This window comes from Bactrocera oleae, chromosome 4 (genome assembly GCF_042242935.1).
Source record: "Bactrocera oleae isolate idBacOlea1 chromosome 4, idBacOlea1, whole genome shotgun sequence".
NCBI lineage: Eukaryota > Metazoa > Arthropoda > Insecta > Diptera > Tephritidae > Bactrocera > Bactrocera oleae.
The window spans coordinates 14,963,619-14,980,383 of NC_091538.1; the positions used below are offsets into that span (position 1 = coordinate 14,963,619).

The following is a 16,765-nucleotide window of genomic DNA, read 5'->3' on the forward strand; positions in this document are numbered from 1 at the left end:
TAATTTTTCATCATGACAACGCTCGGCCACATGTTGCAAGGCCAGTTAAAAACTATTTGGAAGACTGTGGGTGGGAAGTTCTACCTCACCCGCCTTATAGCCCAGACATAGTACCTTCCGATTACCACTTGTTCAGATCAATGCAGAATGCCCTCACCGGAGTACGCTTCTGTTCAGAACAGGGTATCAGAAATTGGATTGATTCTTTCTTGACCTCCAAGCCGGAGAAGTTCTTTTTGGATGGGATCCACAAACTGCCAGAAAGATGGGCAAACATCATAGCTTCCGATGGGCAATACTTTGAACATTAAATGTATAACAATTTTTTCACAATAAAGTCTTAATTTTCGTTTAAAAAAAACCGCACGAATTAATGCATACACCAATACTTGTAAAAGTAGCAACAAAGTTCTCTAGTTGAATTCAATATAAGAGATTATGTGGGTACCGGATTAAGTGGTATAACTGCATAGATCGCATGGCATTATTAGCGATTTTACATATGCTAGTTCTTTGTTCGATTCGCCATCAAACACCTTTTGGTGAAAGAGAGCCAATTTATAGTTATAAATTATGCTAGCTTATAACCCGTCTATGGGTTCATAAACAGAACATCGTATTATCGCCGAGGATCAATTATACGCTGTAGAAACGATATAGACGTTCCATCGTAAAATGGTGAAAGGGGGAAGTGGCCAGTATGTTGCTTTTCCTATTTTTTATATTGTGGCTAATTTTATCTCTATCCATTCAGGCTTGAAAATAACTTATTAGGAACTTTTTTACTTATGAAATTACACTGAAAACTCTTACCAATTTCGGTAACTAAAACTTAGCTTAACGCAACAAAAGAGCCATACGCATCTTATGATATGATCTTTCATAATCTGGACAAACTGTCATTCCTGTATTATTTTCACAGGATCTGCACATTGTAGAATTTACTCTTCAGTGGCAATCATAAGTTTAAACGGTTCCGATTTATATACCACCAAGGCCTATCAGTTCTGCGATAAACCGTTCTCACGACAGTCGGATCTACGTAACCGGAACGGACCCGGATTTCTGTCGCTACAACAACAACAGTTCTGCAATAAATTTCAAAAAACTTTAAATCCCAACTCAATTACCATATTTTACTAGAGAATTTTCTAAAATAAAGAGACCGTTTGGTATTTGGTTCTATATTTATAGGCAATGCAGTTTATTATTTATATTATTCATGAAGAAAATTTTACAAATCATATGTGAAAAAAGTAAATAAGTAATAACAAAATGTTCTTTATTTTTCTGTTTATTGGTATAAATACTTCAAATATGTTGCAGTGAGAATGCAATTGCTGGTTGGCCTGTATAGAGTCATGTTTAACCGAGTGCGTCTATTTAATGTATTTTTAAGTGTGTATAAACACATTAAACTCAAATCACACGCTTATCTATACACGCACGCACGCACACACATTCATTTGCGCAAGCGCACCAACAAAAAGTACGCCGAATTCAACAAAATTATGTGTTTCAATATTTCTAAAAGTAAGGTAAAAAAAATTAAACTAAAAACAGTAATGTTTTTGTTGTTGTTTTAAAATTTTTCATACTAAAATAATAATTCATCCTCAACGTTGGTATGTAATTTTCCCAAATATCATATAACATAATACACATATCCACTTGTACATATGTATGTATTCTATATATGTATATGCATATGTATAATAGCGTAAAATTTCTCTCGTTCACATTCCAATGTGAAATAGTGATAGGTATTTCAAAACGTTTCAAAAGTTGAAAAATATATATGTTAAACCCTTTATGGCATTTCATTTAGTTTTTAAATACTGTGCCACAATTTTGCTCGCGTCATTTACATAACTGAACAGAGCCCCGATGTCTCGATGCCGCATTGTACTTTTTTCGTTTTTGTGAGCTTGACATTCTGCAAAGCCGGTTTCAATTCGTATGTTAACGCTTCCTCTTGTGGCGGCGGTGGCGTTGACGTTGTCGGCGGTGCTGTTTGACGCTTCGCAACAGTCGGCACAACTGTGCTGGTAGTTGATGGCGGGAAATAACGCGGCGCTGAGGATGTACTGCCATAGCTGCCAATGACAGATATCGTACTTACATTGGACTCTTCATTGACAGCTATATTTTTTATACTGCTACTGCTGCTCGACACCACCGGCGCTAGGGTAGTGGTACGTACGCCGGTCGTACCGCCGCCACAAAGTACCGGTATTGTGGATACAACACTTATGGCTGATATGTGGCTATATTGCGTTGTATTTTCACCACCACCAACGTTAGTGTTGTCATTATTATCAACGCCTGTATGCGTATCAGACATCGTTGAGCCTTTGGTTGGACTGCTCAGCATATTGCTGGCTGTCGTTGCAGTTGTTGTGCCTGTCGCAGAGGCGCTACCAACATTATTACTATTACTATTATTACTAGTACTACTATTATTTGCTGTTATACTACTCTTAGCTATATTTATTTTAATTTTATTAACTAAGCTAGCCAATGGTATTGCAGGTGATGGACCAATTGTGGATAAATTATGTTCGTCTTCGGTGCCGGGATTGCCATCAATCGAGGTATTCAAGTCAATCGGCGTTGCGGTTACTGTATTGGTACTAGTTCCATCAGTAAATTCCGTTGTATCGACTTGAACAAGTGATTGAGAGGAGGGTGGCCGTTCGGCAGTAGGCGACATGCCCGACGTCGATGACGTAATTGTTTGAGTTTGTGTTTCTTCTGTAAATAATAATCAACAATTTGTGTTAGCAAAAAACCAATATGAAATTAAACTAATATGAATTTTATTATATTGCATTTACCACTGCTTTGTATGGAGATCTCTTCATCTGGTGCTATTAGCACAGTGCCAACATCCTCAAAACCGTCATCTTCATCCTCATCGTCATCTTTTGGTTCTTCTTTAATTTTCACATTTAAGAATGACATTTGTGATGTTTCGTCGGCATCTATTTGTTCCTTTTCCACATATGTATCCAAGTCTGTGAATGGAATGTGCGGCTCTTGTATTTCCACATCTGATCCAGCGGCATCCTCATCTGCATCTGCGTCTACTGATTCTGCGCCGTTATTCTCAGTGTCAAGGTCAATGGAATCTTTATCTGCGATTGGTGGTACACTTTCCGGTACATATTCATCATCATCGTCAATTTCTGTTACAGAGGGTTCCTCATTAGGCAATACGATAACATCATCGTCGTCATCTTCTATTGCATTGTCTGATGATTTTGCACCTTCAACTGAAAAAATTAATTCAGTAATATTTCTTACGGTTTACTTTAGTCCTAAACATATCTTCCTACTCTACGAAATACAGAAAAGAAAACTCTCACCATCGCTATGATCATCGCCTTCAATTTTGATAATCATATCATCATCGGTATTTGTTTCCTCTGCAGCCTTGTCTTTTGCCTTTTCATCGGCTTCTTCAACTTTAGCATTCAGGGCAGCCTATTTGGATATGCAAATGTGTATTGTAGTCAAAAGCGTAAAAGACAAATTTTTCTTTACCTTGTAATCTTCGTAGCATAACGGATGATATATTTTATCTTCCACGCGTATCGCATTGCGTAAATGCCATTCCTCAGTTTCCTCATGATAAAATTGTTCGAACTTCTCTTGACACATATCGCAGACACGATTGACATCTGCTGGCAAAGCCGGACAACTAAGTGCTACCGGTGAATTGAGCCACTTTTGATTTGACGTCTCGTCCGATGCTTCGACATCATTTTGTTGCGCCTCAAAAAAGTTCTTCTCACGTTCTTCTAAATCCTCAATTTCCTCATATTGCACCCAGTCGGCTAGATCATAATACCATTTACGCGAATGCGCTTTCCGTGATAGGTCTCGTTCGCGTCGATTCTGTCGGAAATGCCAATCTAAATGTTGACTATATTTGATAGTTTGCTCTGGTGGAAAGCGCACACCACAACTGCTGCATTGCATGCCGGAGAATAATGTATCCACAATTGCCAATTGGCGTGTTTTAATCGTTTCCGATTTGGTCAGGTCGATTGGGCGTATAGCAATCGGTTGTGGTGGCTCCTCTTCAAGTGCAGCAGCTGATGGCAGAATACCGGCATCTTTGTTACTAGGTGCTACAACATTGCCAGCGCCACCCAAAATGCCAGAGGAGACTAATTTCTGGAACAGCTCGTCGATATTAATTTTGTTTAATGCAGTTGCAGAGAATATCGGTATTGCCGAATTGCCACTGCCGGCTGTACCAACGACTTCAGGTTCACTAACCGCACCCGTTGCTTCTGCACTGTCGGTTGCTTTGTTTGACGACGCCTGCAATTTAGCATCATCGGCTGTGTCCATAAGATTTTCCTCCTTTTCTTTTTCTGCCTCAGTCTTATTATCAATATCTGTTTGTGTACTCTCAGGTAGCGGTTCATCAATTGCCTGATTGGCTGGCGCGATTGCTTGTATTGGCTCCGGTGTTGGTGGTTCGGTTTTAACATAAACCATATCCTTAACTACGATTTGTCCGGCTTTCAAGCCTTGCGGCAAAGCTCCGAAGCGTATGAAATAACTTATACCGCCCAGCACGTAGCTCTTCGGCAAACCGCCATACTCCACTTTGGCAGGCTCGCCATCCAGCAAAACTGTCAATAAGTTGTCAGCAAATTGTACACTGTGATCTTGATTTCCCAATTTAAAGCTTTGCGGTTTCGCATCCAGGAACAATGGTATGACAATGTGTGCATCAACAATCATATTGATCTTACCGACAACCAAATCTCGACGCAGCGCACCGATATTCACTTGTGGTGGCGGTCCTTCAGCTTTAAGTATATGTATTCTATTTTGTATGGGAATTGAGACGGGTGGTCCACCGAAATATATCTCATACCACTGATCGTCAATGTACAGTTCGCGCGACGGAAAGCCGAAACGTAAACGATGTGGCTGGCCGTTAATGCTGAAAGTTTTATAATCGTCATTGAATTGCAACGCTATTGGTGGCTGATCATCAATGATGATCGAACGTTGACCCGCCTGAAAACCGATTTCACGTGGCTGATCCAATTCCATGAACACAATGGCTACCTGATCGTAAATGCGTATCTCTTTCGAGAGGCCATCGATAGTGATAGTACGCACCAGATCGGCTTGCGGATTATCGATGGAGTTGCACGGTTTTGGTATGTTGGGTGGTAGTGGTATAATCGGCACCATTGGTGCTTGCGGTGGCGGCGGTACACCGCTACGTATCATTGGACCAGAATTCACGAATGGCGGACCGCCGGACGCAACACCAGGCGGCATTTGCATTTGCCAAGGCATTTGCGGATGCATGATGGGCATATTTGGCGGTGGTCCACCGCGGAAGCCGCCGATATTAGGATGTGGGCGCAGCATATTACCCTTCGTCCATGGTTTAGGCGCATTTGGATTGCCCGGCATAGTAGCTGTGATAGCGGCGCCATCCACTTTTTCACCCCATTTTGTTGGTTTTAAGCGTTTTTCTCGCTGCGGTTTGGAACGCTGTAACGGACCTATATCGCTATTGTCATTGCTGCGCTCTTCATAAATGGGCGAACGTGTTGTTGCAGAACTGCTATTGACTAGTTCAGCGGTAGGAATGGTACTAATGGCATTATTGTCGCTGGTTGGTGCTGAGGGCCTACGCAATTTCGGTATACGTTTCTTCAAAACAGCTTCACGTGCCGCTGCGGCGCGTAGTTCTTCGGCCGTTTCTTCGTCCTCTTCAATTTGCTTGGATTTCGTTGCAGCACTGCCTTCGAGCGATTCACGTTTCTTTGCCTCCTTCAATTTGCTCGTCTCATTTATGGACATTACTTTCTGCATGAGATTCTTATATTGATCCTGATTGATGGAGTTGGTTTCGAGCAGCTCTTGTGCCTGTGCTACAATTGTACGTATTTTTTCGTCGTTAGCATCCTGTGAGTCGTCGTTCAATTGTGGCTCTGAATGTTTAACACGCTGGGTAATATCTTTACTAAACTTTTCTGTAAGAAAAAATATTGTCATTAAAAAATGTATAATCTTTACAACATTGTGACAATTACCTGATTTATTAAATTTGCTGTATTTAGTTGCTTTCGCCAGTTTCGCACGCACGTCATCCAAGGTCGATGCTTTCTTCGTAGGCGATGTTGTTTTTGTATTTTTTGAAGTCTTAAATGTAATAGAAAAAATATAAAATATATGCGAAAACATTAAAGCACTCAAGCTTAAGGGGGTATTCTGGTTTAGAAATTAAAAAAAAACATGGATTTTTTTTGCATATTGTTGTAGTATAAACCTTTAAGAATATGTCCCTTAAAAGATTTTTTGAAATTTCAATTATATTCGGAGTTGCAGCTCAATTTGTGATGCGCCAACAAAATCGACTGGCAGCTCGGTGAGAGCTTTAAAGTCGTTCTTCTCTGAACTACTTTTTTAGAAACGGTGTGCATGATATCTAAAGTTCTACTCAATCGATTTACTTGAAATTTTATACAGAGTTTTTTTTTATACATTATACTATCGCACTACGAGAGGATTTGAAATTATGATTATTAAAAAACATTATTTTATAGGAAAATAACGAAACGTATTTTTCAAACAGTCGACATTTTGTGAAAAAAAAATATTGTTTTCTAAAATCCTCTCGTAGTGCTATAACTACATGCTTCCTCTTTTAAAACCTTTCCACAATTTTCATTTCGGGTTGCTGGGAGTACTGATGTCCTGCACTTTTTTCATTAGTTCCCACTTTGCCGGCCTGGAATTTATTTTTTTTTAAATATACCAAATGATTTGTACTCTTTAAATATTAATAATAAACAACAAAAAAATTTATAGTAAAAATATTTCTTTTTTTTTTTTATCGGGTCATAAAAAGAGCCTAAAATTCGCGCTCCTAAACCAGAATACTCCCTTAACTTGACTTAAAAAAAAGGTTTTAAAAATACAAATTTTAAGCCTAGAGCTGACACTCTTTGAGAGATAGTGCTATTTGTATAACAGTCAAGCCACATTGTAATAGAAATTGCAATTTTGGTTATATTTATATAAGCTTACATATTTACAACACTTCGATATATTTACATTCAAGACGCGGGCAACTAGAGTGTCAATACTCACCTTCAAGTTATTCCAACTCTCCGCATTCTGTTCATCTGTTATAAATGGCGGAGGCGGTGGTGTTGGCGACTTACTATCTTGTTGTGATTTATGTTGTAGCTGTTGTACGGCTAGTATTTGCGGCGGTATACAAGTACGTAAATCTACATCTTCGTCACCAAATAAGCTAAAATGAATTACATACACATAAAAAATATTCAACAGACTGTAATAACGTTTAATCAATGGCGAATACTTACGCATCGAATTTGGCTTGTTTAATCTTCTTGGCCAGTGGTTCTTCAAGGTCCGTACTTGATGTGGATATACGTTTCTTCTCATCGCTATCGGCTTTATCAATTTCCATTGTATCTGTGGACAGTGACTCCGCCTTATGCTTGCTTTGTAGCTGTTCCGTAATGTCAAGACTGTTGTGACGCTTAGCATTAAGACTACCGCTAGCACTAACAACACCACCACCACCACTACCAACACCTTGATCATGATTATCGTCTTTAACAATTTTATGTTTAGTAGAAGTTTCATTTTTCAAGTATGTTGTTGCTGCATTGCCATCTTTTCGTTCCATCATTATGTTTGTCGCTCCTACTGCTGTTGCGTTTGTTGTTGTTGCTGCTGCTGTTGACATCTCGTCGTCGGAGTCAAGAGCAACAGTGGTCGCCGGTTGTTGCGCTGTAGATTTGTCTAATTTATTATACAATTTCTGAATTTTAAACGACACTTTTGGTGATGTTGTTGTTGTAGTAGTAGTTATAGTAGTATTTTTAACATACGCCGCTTCAGAAGCTATTACGAGCTGTTCTAATTGTGGCGCATACGCAGCAATTGGGGGGAAATGCCTTAAGTCAGTGTCCGTTTGCGCAGCAATTGCCAAACATCCGTCGGCCACTATTTTAATATCTAAAATTGGTTTTTTTATGCTTACGTTTGTTTCATTGCTCTTACGTTTTCATGCTTACTGTTTATTTTGTTTATTTAATTAATAATATTTTTTTGTTTGGTTTATTATTATTATTATTATATTTTTTTTTTTTTTTTTTGCTTGCACGTTTACAAAATATTAAACAGTTGCCACAAATTTAAAAGGACAATATTAAATATTCACATTATAAAAGTATACGACTAGCAAATTACGTTAGAAAAAAAACATTACGAAAATAAAATTAAAAACAATGCATTTACTTAAACCAATTTTAAAAAATTAAAAATAGCGGACCAGTTATAATGTCTTGGTGGCGGTACAAAGTTGATGCTCACATGTAGAGTGCAAACATCAATGTAAACAATAAAGTAAAAGGGGTGCGGGAGCGTATTAAAATTAAAAATAAATAAATGTATAACGAACTACGCCACACACGCACACACACACCGCTCAGGAAATAATAGAGTGCTTGTAACAGTATTTGGTTACAAACTACTTTTTAACGCAATAACGCGTTATAACACTAATACAAGTATAACAGTTTTTACATTACCAAAAAATGGCACTGATTAAAAAGTTCTTTTGCTTTGAGTGGAATTAAACGTCAGATATAACAATTATTAAAATATTTCAAGGAAAAATAATTTACTTCAAGTATCTAGTTTCAAAAATTATAGCCTTTAAGTCACATATGCTAGTACTACTTGTTGTTCTTGTTGCAGCGGCAAAATTCTAATATTGTAGTAAGAAACTGCGTTAACTTCGGTTTCACCGAAGCTATAATACCCTTCACAAATACAAAAGATTCCTTACGAGAACTTGCTACCGATCGTACAGCTGGTATGGCAGTGTGGGTAGTGTACCGTACCTCAGACAATAATCCATGCAAAATTTTCTGCAGTTTCATACAATTTGGATTTGGATCTTTCAGTTTACATATATATATGACAGCTATATGCTGTAGTGGTTCGATCTGAATAATTTCGACGCAGGTTGGATCGTAGCCTTAAACAGTAATTTGTTCAAAGTTGGGTAAAAATATCACGTCAAATAAAAAAGTTTTAATACGTGGACATGATTTGTTTGTATGAGCGCTATAAGCTATAGTCCAATATATGACAAATGTTCAGTTTCTTAGGTAGAAAAGAACATGTGCAAAATTTCAGTTCGATACCTCAAAAACTGTTGCACTAATTATATACAGACAGACAGTTGGACAGCGCTCATCATGCTGTTCATTTATGTAATTTATATATATATTTTTTTAGGGTAATGTTACAACGTGGCAAACCTAATGTTTGGTACTCTGTTACAACCACAATGTCTTAGTTTTATGCACATTAAATAACTGCAAGTGCAACAAATTAGCTGTTGGAAGTTGTAGTTAATATTTTTAAAGTTATCGTTAGCTCACAAGTGTTACTAATTATAAGTTTTTCTTAAAACAAAGTATTAAACGCTACAACTAAAACTATTTGAAAAATAAATGTGATTTAGTTTGTTGAAAAAACTTTTAAAATTTTGCTGTTTGAGCGATTTTTATATCAATGTAAACAAATATTTAGATAAAAAAAAAATTAAAAAAATTGCGCAAACACTCTTTATAATGTCGTGGCGGTGGTGTTCATATAATATTAGATAAAAATATGCATGTGTGTATCTTCGGCAGTGAATAAGGCTTGAGTGAAAATGTAAATATTAGAGAACTACATATAGTCAGCTTGCTGCGAGTAGTGTTAATATGCTTTTACTCGTTTGGAACTTGCTTGACATTATTATTATTTTTTAATATACAAGCAATGAACTTGATTTTATCTTATTTTGCGTGTCTTTATTGTTTTTTTTTATAAGTTTTCTCTTTTAAAAGTTTGTACACTTGTCATTGTTTGTTTAGTACTATCATTATTAAACTAAATAAGTTTATATGTTATGAGTATCACAGCTACTTTTAGCTACTAATTTCTCAGATATTCTTCTGCTAACTTATTACTTAATGTACAAATTATTGTTTTTTTTTATACTCTTACAAGAAAGTATTTAAATTTCAAAGAGAGATTGGACGTGTGGCATGACCTAATTCCAGTACAATTTTGTTAAGACATGTTTTGGCAAACTTCTACTGAGAGTACTCGACCGAAATGCATATAACAAGCGGGGAAAAAGAACGGTAAACATTTCTGGTGGACGATTTCAAAAAACAAACGAGTAAAACAACTTTGTTTGAGCGTATTTTTTCATAAAAATATTTATTTTATCACATTCAAAGTCTACTTAAACTATGACTTAATTTGTTGACCTTTGAATTCGATATTTAGCAGTAGAAAATAAAAGACCACACACACAGTAACGAATTATTCGATAGAATACGTGAAAAGACAACAGCCAAAGGGTACAACGTGTATGCGAAAGCAAAACGACTTGAGCTTGCACAGTGAAGAAGAGCTCATTTAGTGCCTATGAATTATGAAACTGCAACAATGAGTAAAATTTGCACACAGCGCGCATTTCATAGAAATCAACAGATACGAATGGTATAATTGCCAAATATAGGTTTTGGAATGTCTCAAACTAATAGTATTTTGCTTGAAGCAATAGACTTCAAATATTTGTACAAATCTAACCAAAGTCCACACGCGCCCAACTTTCTCTCTATTTTGCGCACATTAATAATACATGTTTCTCGTAAAAGCTGTGAAATAATGTGAAAGTGGAAACGATTCTTACTTTTGTTTTCTACTTTTAATGCGGCGGCATTTTTCTGCAACTCCTCCTCGTGCACGGTATCAGCGAGTAAAGCTTTCGACAGTTTCTTTGTTGCAAATATTTGTCGGTCATCGCGATCCGAGAAAGTGCCGCTACTGCCGGCGCCAACTGTTGTGCTCGTACCGCTAACTTTATCAATTGGCGAACGACTGCGTGAACGATTCTTACTGGTTGGTGATATGTGTGACTTGCGTTTTAGTTCCTTCTTCCTTGACGACGTTGACTCGTTGCCGGATAATGATGTGGTTGAGGATTTACGCTTGAATGTAGTAGAAAGTGGCGCAATCTCAAAAGCGTCTTTATCACATTTATTACTCGTTGCTTTTTTACTGTTGCGACTACTTGTAGTTCCAGTTGCAGAACTGGATGTGGAGCCTTTTTGCCGCTCCGAGGAACACGAACTACCGGATGATGTGGAACTCTTTGATTCGCTACGTTTACGATCTTTATCCTTATCCTTATCACGTGATGAGCTACCTTTACGTCGACTTTCCGCACCCGTAATGCCACCCGAATCACTGCGACTGCTTTTGTTGCTGCTGCTGCCACCATTGCGATACGAAGCCGACGTTGAAGATGACTTATTGTCAGATTTATGTATATCATCGGGGCCACGCAATGATGATGACATGGTGGACTTTGTTGAGTTACGCATTGATGGCGTCGCATCTTGCATTTGTTGTTGACGTGCCAAACGCGGATCACGGTGTCTTATTGTGTTTAATAATGCTGGATTAACAGGATGCACTTTTGGTTTGTTGCCAGCATTTGTAGGCGGAAAATTCTACACACAAATGGATTGAGGATTATCATATGAAAATACATAAAATACAAACACATGTTTGTAGGTTTTTTTTTACCTGAGGCGGCATAGACATCATACCAACTGGTACATGCTGTGGTTGTTGTTGTGGCCTGGTTTGATTGAAATTCGTATGGAAAAGTGCTGTTGGTGGCACCGCACCGCCGCCCACAATCACCGGATGTGTCGCCCGTGGGTGCATGTGGTGTTGAGACATCAAGCCGGGCGCCATTATGCCAGTTGGCATTATTGGCGTTGACACACCGGGCATGCGTGTGCCGCCCATTGTACTGCCCGGCTCGGTTGGCATGAGGCCGTTTGTTACTTTTGACAGTTGTTTATCTTGTTCTTCTAAACTCTTTTTGGTCGCTTCAAGTTCTAATTCGAGTTTACGCTTTTTCAATTCCAACAATTCGCGTGTTTTGGCTTGTAATATCTCCTCAACATCACCGGCTTGCACTTTGAGATCGTAATTCTAGAGATATTAACATGTAGAAAATAGAAAATTTCGCTTAGACAATATTATTTAATACCACATAAATTTTCTATACTTACGGGTTTGAGAAAATTTGGATTTACATGTATAGATGGTGGTACTTGCTTTGCTGTAATTGGCCAATTATTGTCAATCCGCTTCACTTTTACATCCAATGCGTAAAGTTTTTGTGATGGGAAAACCTCATTCCACGTTAACCGTAATGCATACATGCGTTCACGAATTTTTTCATTAACCTTTGTAATACAAAAATAAAGCGAAATTTTTAAAATTTCAATATTGTTTCCGAGTATTAAAATGCTGTTGACAACTAAAATCTTGGTTAACAAATTGATAATAATAAACCGTGTACTAAAATTATGACTTTATTTTATACAAATTAGGAAATGTTATTTTTCAAACTTGGCGATATTCGGTGTTATTAAGTTAGTTGTCAACAGCCGTAAAACTCTCCAGCAGTAAATGCTTACCTTTTCGAATACATCGCAAAATATGTTCACAATACATTGACTGAAGAGATGAATATATGTGCTTTTAACATTTTTTACGATAGAATCTATTAAATATAGCAAAGGCAACTTTATATCTGGCGGCACCTGTAGAATTGGAACAGTGGGAATAAACGAAAAAAACATTTTAAAAACTGCAATTAATTGACACCTATTGATTAAGCTGCCAACCGACAAACAGCGCCAGCAGTGCGCCGAGGAATGTCAAAGAGTTAAATTCAAAATATTACTGTAAAACCCCTTGCAATCATAAAGTTCCTTTTACACTCTATAATTAACGCAGATCTAAATCAATCAAGTTATTGCCATAAACCTATCATTAGATACTATAACGTTAACAAAAAGTAAAAAAAGAAAAAAAATAAGTTGATTTTTTTTTAATTTAAAAACTAAATGCATTGAAAAAACTGACCATAAAAAGTTTTGACCTATAACATATCGTCAATAGCACATCTTTAACATATTCGTGACGTCCTGGTAGACTGCGCCATTTTAACAAATCGTATACGTTTATGTACAAATTTATGGATATATTTAGCTACAACAAACAGTATCACGAAATAAAAGACATTCAAAAATAACTGATCTTTGTAAAGGAATTTTATTAAATTTAGTTTATATGTTAGTTGTTTAAAATGATTTTTTTATGTTGATATTGCATATTATCAGTTTTTTAGCCACATCCGGTGGATTTAACGAAGCGCTGAAGCTGTAAATTAATTTAAAACTTTCTTGGAAATATTTCCCAGAAATACGCATGCAAAATGAAACTTTTATTACAAACTAGCTTAAATAAATCTTCACATTTTGTAGTATTGTAAATTTCCATACACGTTTAATCCTGGAACACTAGAGTATTAACTTGGTATAAATTTAAATGTGATTATCTATCGAAAAAAATCTATTGTATTAATATCTAATATTTGTAAAGCGTTTTAAAATCTTTGGTATTTGATTGAATACAAAATCGGGTAGATTCGATAGTTATAATTGCAATTTATAAATAAACAGCCAGATATATATTACGCACTGAAACGTTATACGTTTTAATATTTAAAAAAAAAAAATCAATTGATGAAATTATTGTGCTACTATCACTTAATGCCATATTCAGAAGACCATAATAAACTAAACGTCTCTAGTCTGCAATTATATGGCAGTTTGTTACACTTCTAGCACTTAGTATATTTAAATTTTTTTACAAATAAGAGTCTATTATTCTTTCACTCTTATATACTGCACATTTTTAATGCCACGATTTTGCCCTACGAACGTTGAAATCGAAAACACAGATTGCTAAAATTTATTATACACAATATTTATTATTTAAGGGTAATGGTAATGGTAAACTTTGAAGTTTTTGGATAAACATCATTCGGTCGAAAATGAAGTTTCCAAGCATTTCTACGCCGTGAGCGCCTTGTGAGTATTTCAGTTTGTTTACTTTATAAACACACTGGCTAAAATACCTATAGTTGCCTGTTAAACAATATTTCATATGTTTTAACAAGTTGTGAATTGTTATAAAGGCGGGGAATCCACGATATACCATGGTATAGCTTTTTAACCTATTTCAAATTCATTAAAAAAATTGTTAACCTTAGCGATGTGTTGCTCCACCACTTTCACTATAACTGATGCGCATCCAATATTTTCCTCTGCTAACATTGTTAGCATGTTTATTAAGGGTTTACTGTTGCAAGTAAGATCAGACAAGCTGGAGAGATATTCCTCTGCCACACGTGCTTCATTTTCATCTTTAGTTTTCACAGATATTTCCATTTTAAGTGAATCCCTGAAAATTAAGGATATCAATTATTTTTCATGTTTTACACTCTTCAAGACACTAACATTCATTTTGTGCGCGCTAGTACATACACACACTTTCAAAGTAATTTTGAAATTTAAAAGTAAATTTAAAATAAAATATATAATATACGCGAGCAATAATATAAATACGAAAGTCAAAATTTAATGCAAATTGTTGTCCTAAACTAAAGCAAACATATTTAAATGTTCGTATTAGCTAATTTGTCTAAAAATATATGCACTTGTTAGAACCTAATATAATAGAAAGCTTTTCGTTTATATTGATTTTTAAATGCCAATATAAGTTATTTATTATTCAACGTCAATATCCATATTCACTCCTCACAACCGATTCGTTTAATATACGTAAACACACGATTTGCAAACGTTTGCTACAAAATTTACGCCATGATGACGATCAATGTACATATTCGCTAACTACATGTATATATAAATTAATATATGCATGTATGCCTAATATCCATATCCATACATATGAATATACTTTTGTTAACATTACCAAATATATATACAAAGAAATCTACTTTTCACTTTTTTCAATTAAAGTATGGCACTTATTTCGATATATTTTCATCAGAAACAAATATAATTTCCATATTTTGTAAAGAAAAAAATATGTATGTGATTGTGTACAGAACAGGAATATCTGCGTTAAAATTTGGCTTATTTAAGAGACATGTACCAAAACTTACCTTCAATTTTACTTGAAGTCACTTAATTATATAATTAGCACTATTTAATTGCTTTAAATTTTCTTTTAATTGTATTCTAAATCACTTATTTTCACGTAACACTAAAATGCGACGTTGTCTACTTCACTTCACCGATTTTTAGGAAAATTTACTTTGCCAATATGGCGACCGATTGTCGCTGAATTTGCTGACAAAGTGCTGAATGCGACCTTGCCACATCTTTTATATGCTTTCAAAATTCATGAGAACTGCAGTAATTTACTCTTCTTCAAAGATAAATATTCTTTTTGTCCGTTCCTTTTTGATTTTTGATTTTTTTTGCTTATTTCAGAAGGCTCTCTGAACATAATCAGTAACAATTTTCATCAAAATTTATAGTCTCAAAGAAACTGTCTGAAGACTGTAATACCTTGCCTATATACTTCATCAAGAAGAAGCATTTTGTAAGCAATTTTGACATTTGCATAAGTTGTGCCAAAAAATGTGTTGTGTAGTGATATAGAACCTTTTTAATATATTCTTGTAAAAATATCCATATATTGTAATACAAAAAGAAGCACAAATGTCTGTACTCAACCAGGATCCTTTGTCAGCTTCACAAGCTGACCAAAAGACTACAACCGAAAATGATTTTTACGGTAGAGCACAAAAATATTGGTCCGAAGTTCCTGCTACGGTGAACGGCATGCTTGGTGGTTTAGGATATCTTAATAGAATTGATATCCAAGGTTCGAGTAGTTTTTTAAGAGACCTGAAGGATTTGGGTAAAAACAACGCTCTCGATTGTGGTGCGGGTATTGGACGTATTACAAAAAATTTGCTTATGTCGCGTTTTAATACAACCGACATTGTTGAGCAGGATGCCAGTTTCACAGAAAAAGCACACGAATATTGCACAGAAGGTAATGAGCACAACGGTCGCTTAGGTGAAATATACACCTTGGGTCTTCAAGAATTTACTCCAACTGCGGCTAAATATGATGTGATATGGTGTCAATGGGTTCTGGGCCATCTCACCGAAAGTGACCTTTTCAATTTTTTTCGTCGTATGCGTGTTGGTCTAACAAGCAAAGGATATTTAATAATTAAAGAGAATGTTACATCGTCTAATATAGTTGAAGAGGATAAGCAAGACTCTTCAGTAACCCGTCCACTGAAAACATACGAGATTGCATTAAAAGGTGCGGGATTTCGAATTGTAAAAACTTGGCGACAGCAGAGCTTTCCCAAAGGATTATACCCGGTTTACATGTTGGCATGCCGACCCACAGAATAAAAAGTGGTTCCAATGTTAAAATTGTAGAAATAGTAATTAAACTGAACTTAATGCAATGTTCAAATCAAAAATTTTAGTTTACGAACGCAAACCTCATACAGGTTCTAAATGAAATTGTTAGTATAAAGCTGTATTATACATAGTTTGTAAATAAAAAATAAATGTACAAAAACATTAAACTTATACTCTATCGGATTAGTTTAAATAACTAAAACCGACAACTTTTTTATACTGTCCTATAAAATAACGTTTCGTTCCACAATTATCGTAAACCGTCAACTTCTTAATTAAATATGCTATTGTGAATTTTTCTCAATATTTGCGTAAATGGCAAAACT

General features: G+C 35.9%; 2 protein-coding genes across 5 annotated transcripts; one reads left to right on the plus strand and one right to left on the minus strand.

Annotated features, from left to right (window-relative positions):
- Positions 1-1,278: 1,278 nt before the first annotated feature.
- Positions 1,279-15,324, minus strand: Pcf11 (Pcf11 cleavage and polyadenylation factor subunit). Of its 4 annotated transcripts, none has more exons than XM_014236614.3 (13): positions 15,152-15,324; positions 14,229-14,424; positions 12,591-12,716; positions 12,180-12,356; positions 11,683-12,099; positions 10,784-11,606; positions 7,377-7,821; positions 7,138-7,303; positions 6,078-6,186; positions 3,547-6,017; positions 3,369-3,486; positions 2,838-3,275; positions 1,279-2,754 (listed from the first exon to the last, which is right to left on the minus strand). In XM_014236614.3, exons 2-13 carry the CDS (start codon positions 14,409-14,411, stop codon positions 1,865-1,867), a joined length of 6,363 nt encoding a protein of 2,120 aa, XP_014092089.2. In that variant the 5' UTR covers positions 14,412-14,424; positions 15,152-15,324; the 3' UTR covers positions 1,279-1,864. The 4 variants fall into 4 exon arrangements, with proteins under 4 accessions (XP_014092089.2, XP_036231293.2, XP_014092087.2 ...); XM_036375400.2 differs by lacking the exon at positions 15,152-15,324 and adding an exon at positions 14,481-14,808 and having other exon boundaries at positions 7,377-8,037; XM_014236612.3 differs by lacking the exon at positions 15,152-15,324 and adding an exon at positions 14,481-14,805.
- Positions 15,325-15,500: 176 nt separating this feature from the next.
- Positions 15,501-16,606, plus strand: Ntmt (N-terminal methyltransferase). The gene has a single exon (XM_070108397.1). It carries the CDS (start codon positions 15,714-15,716, stop codon positions 16,425-16,427), a length of 714 nt encoding a protein of 237 aa, XP_069964498.1. The 5' UTR covers positions 15,501-15,713; the 3' UTR covers positions 16,428-16,606.
- The last annotated feature ends 159 nt before the right edge of the window (positions 16,607-16,765 follow it).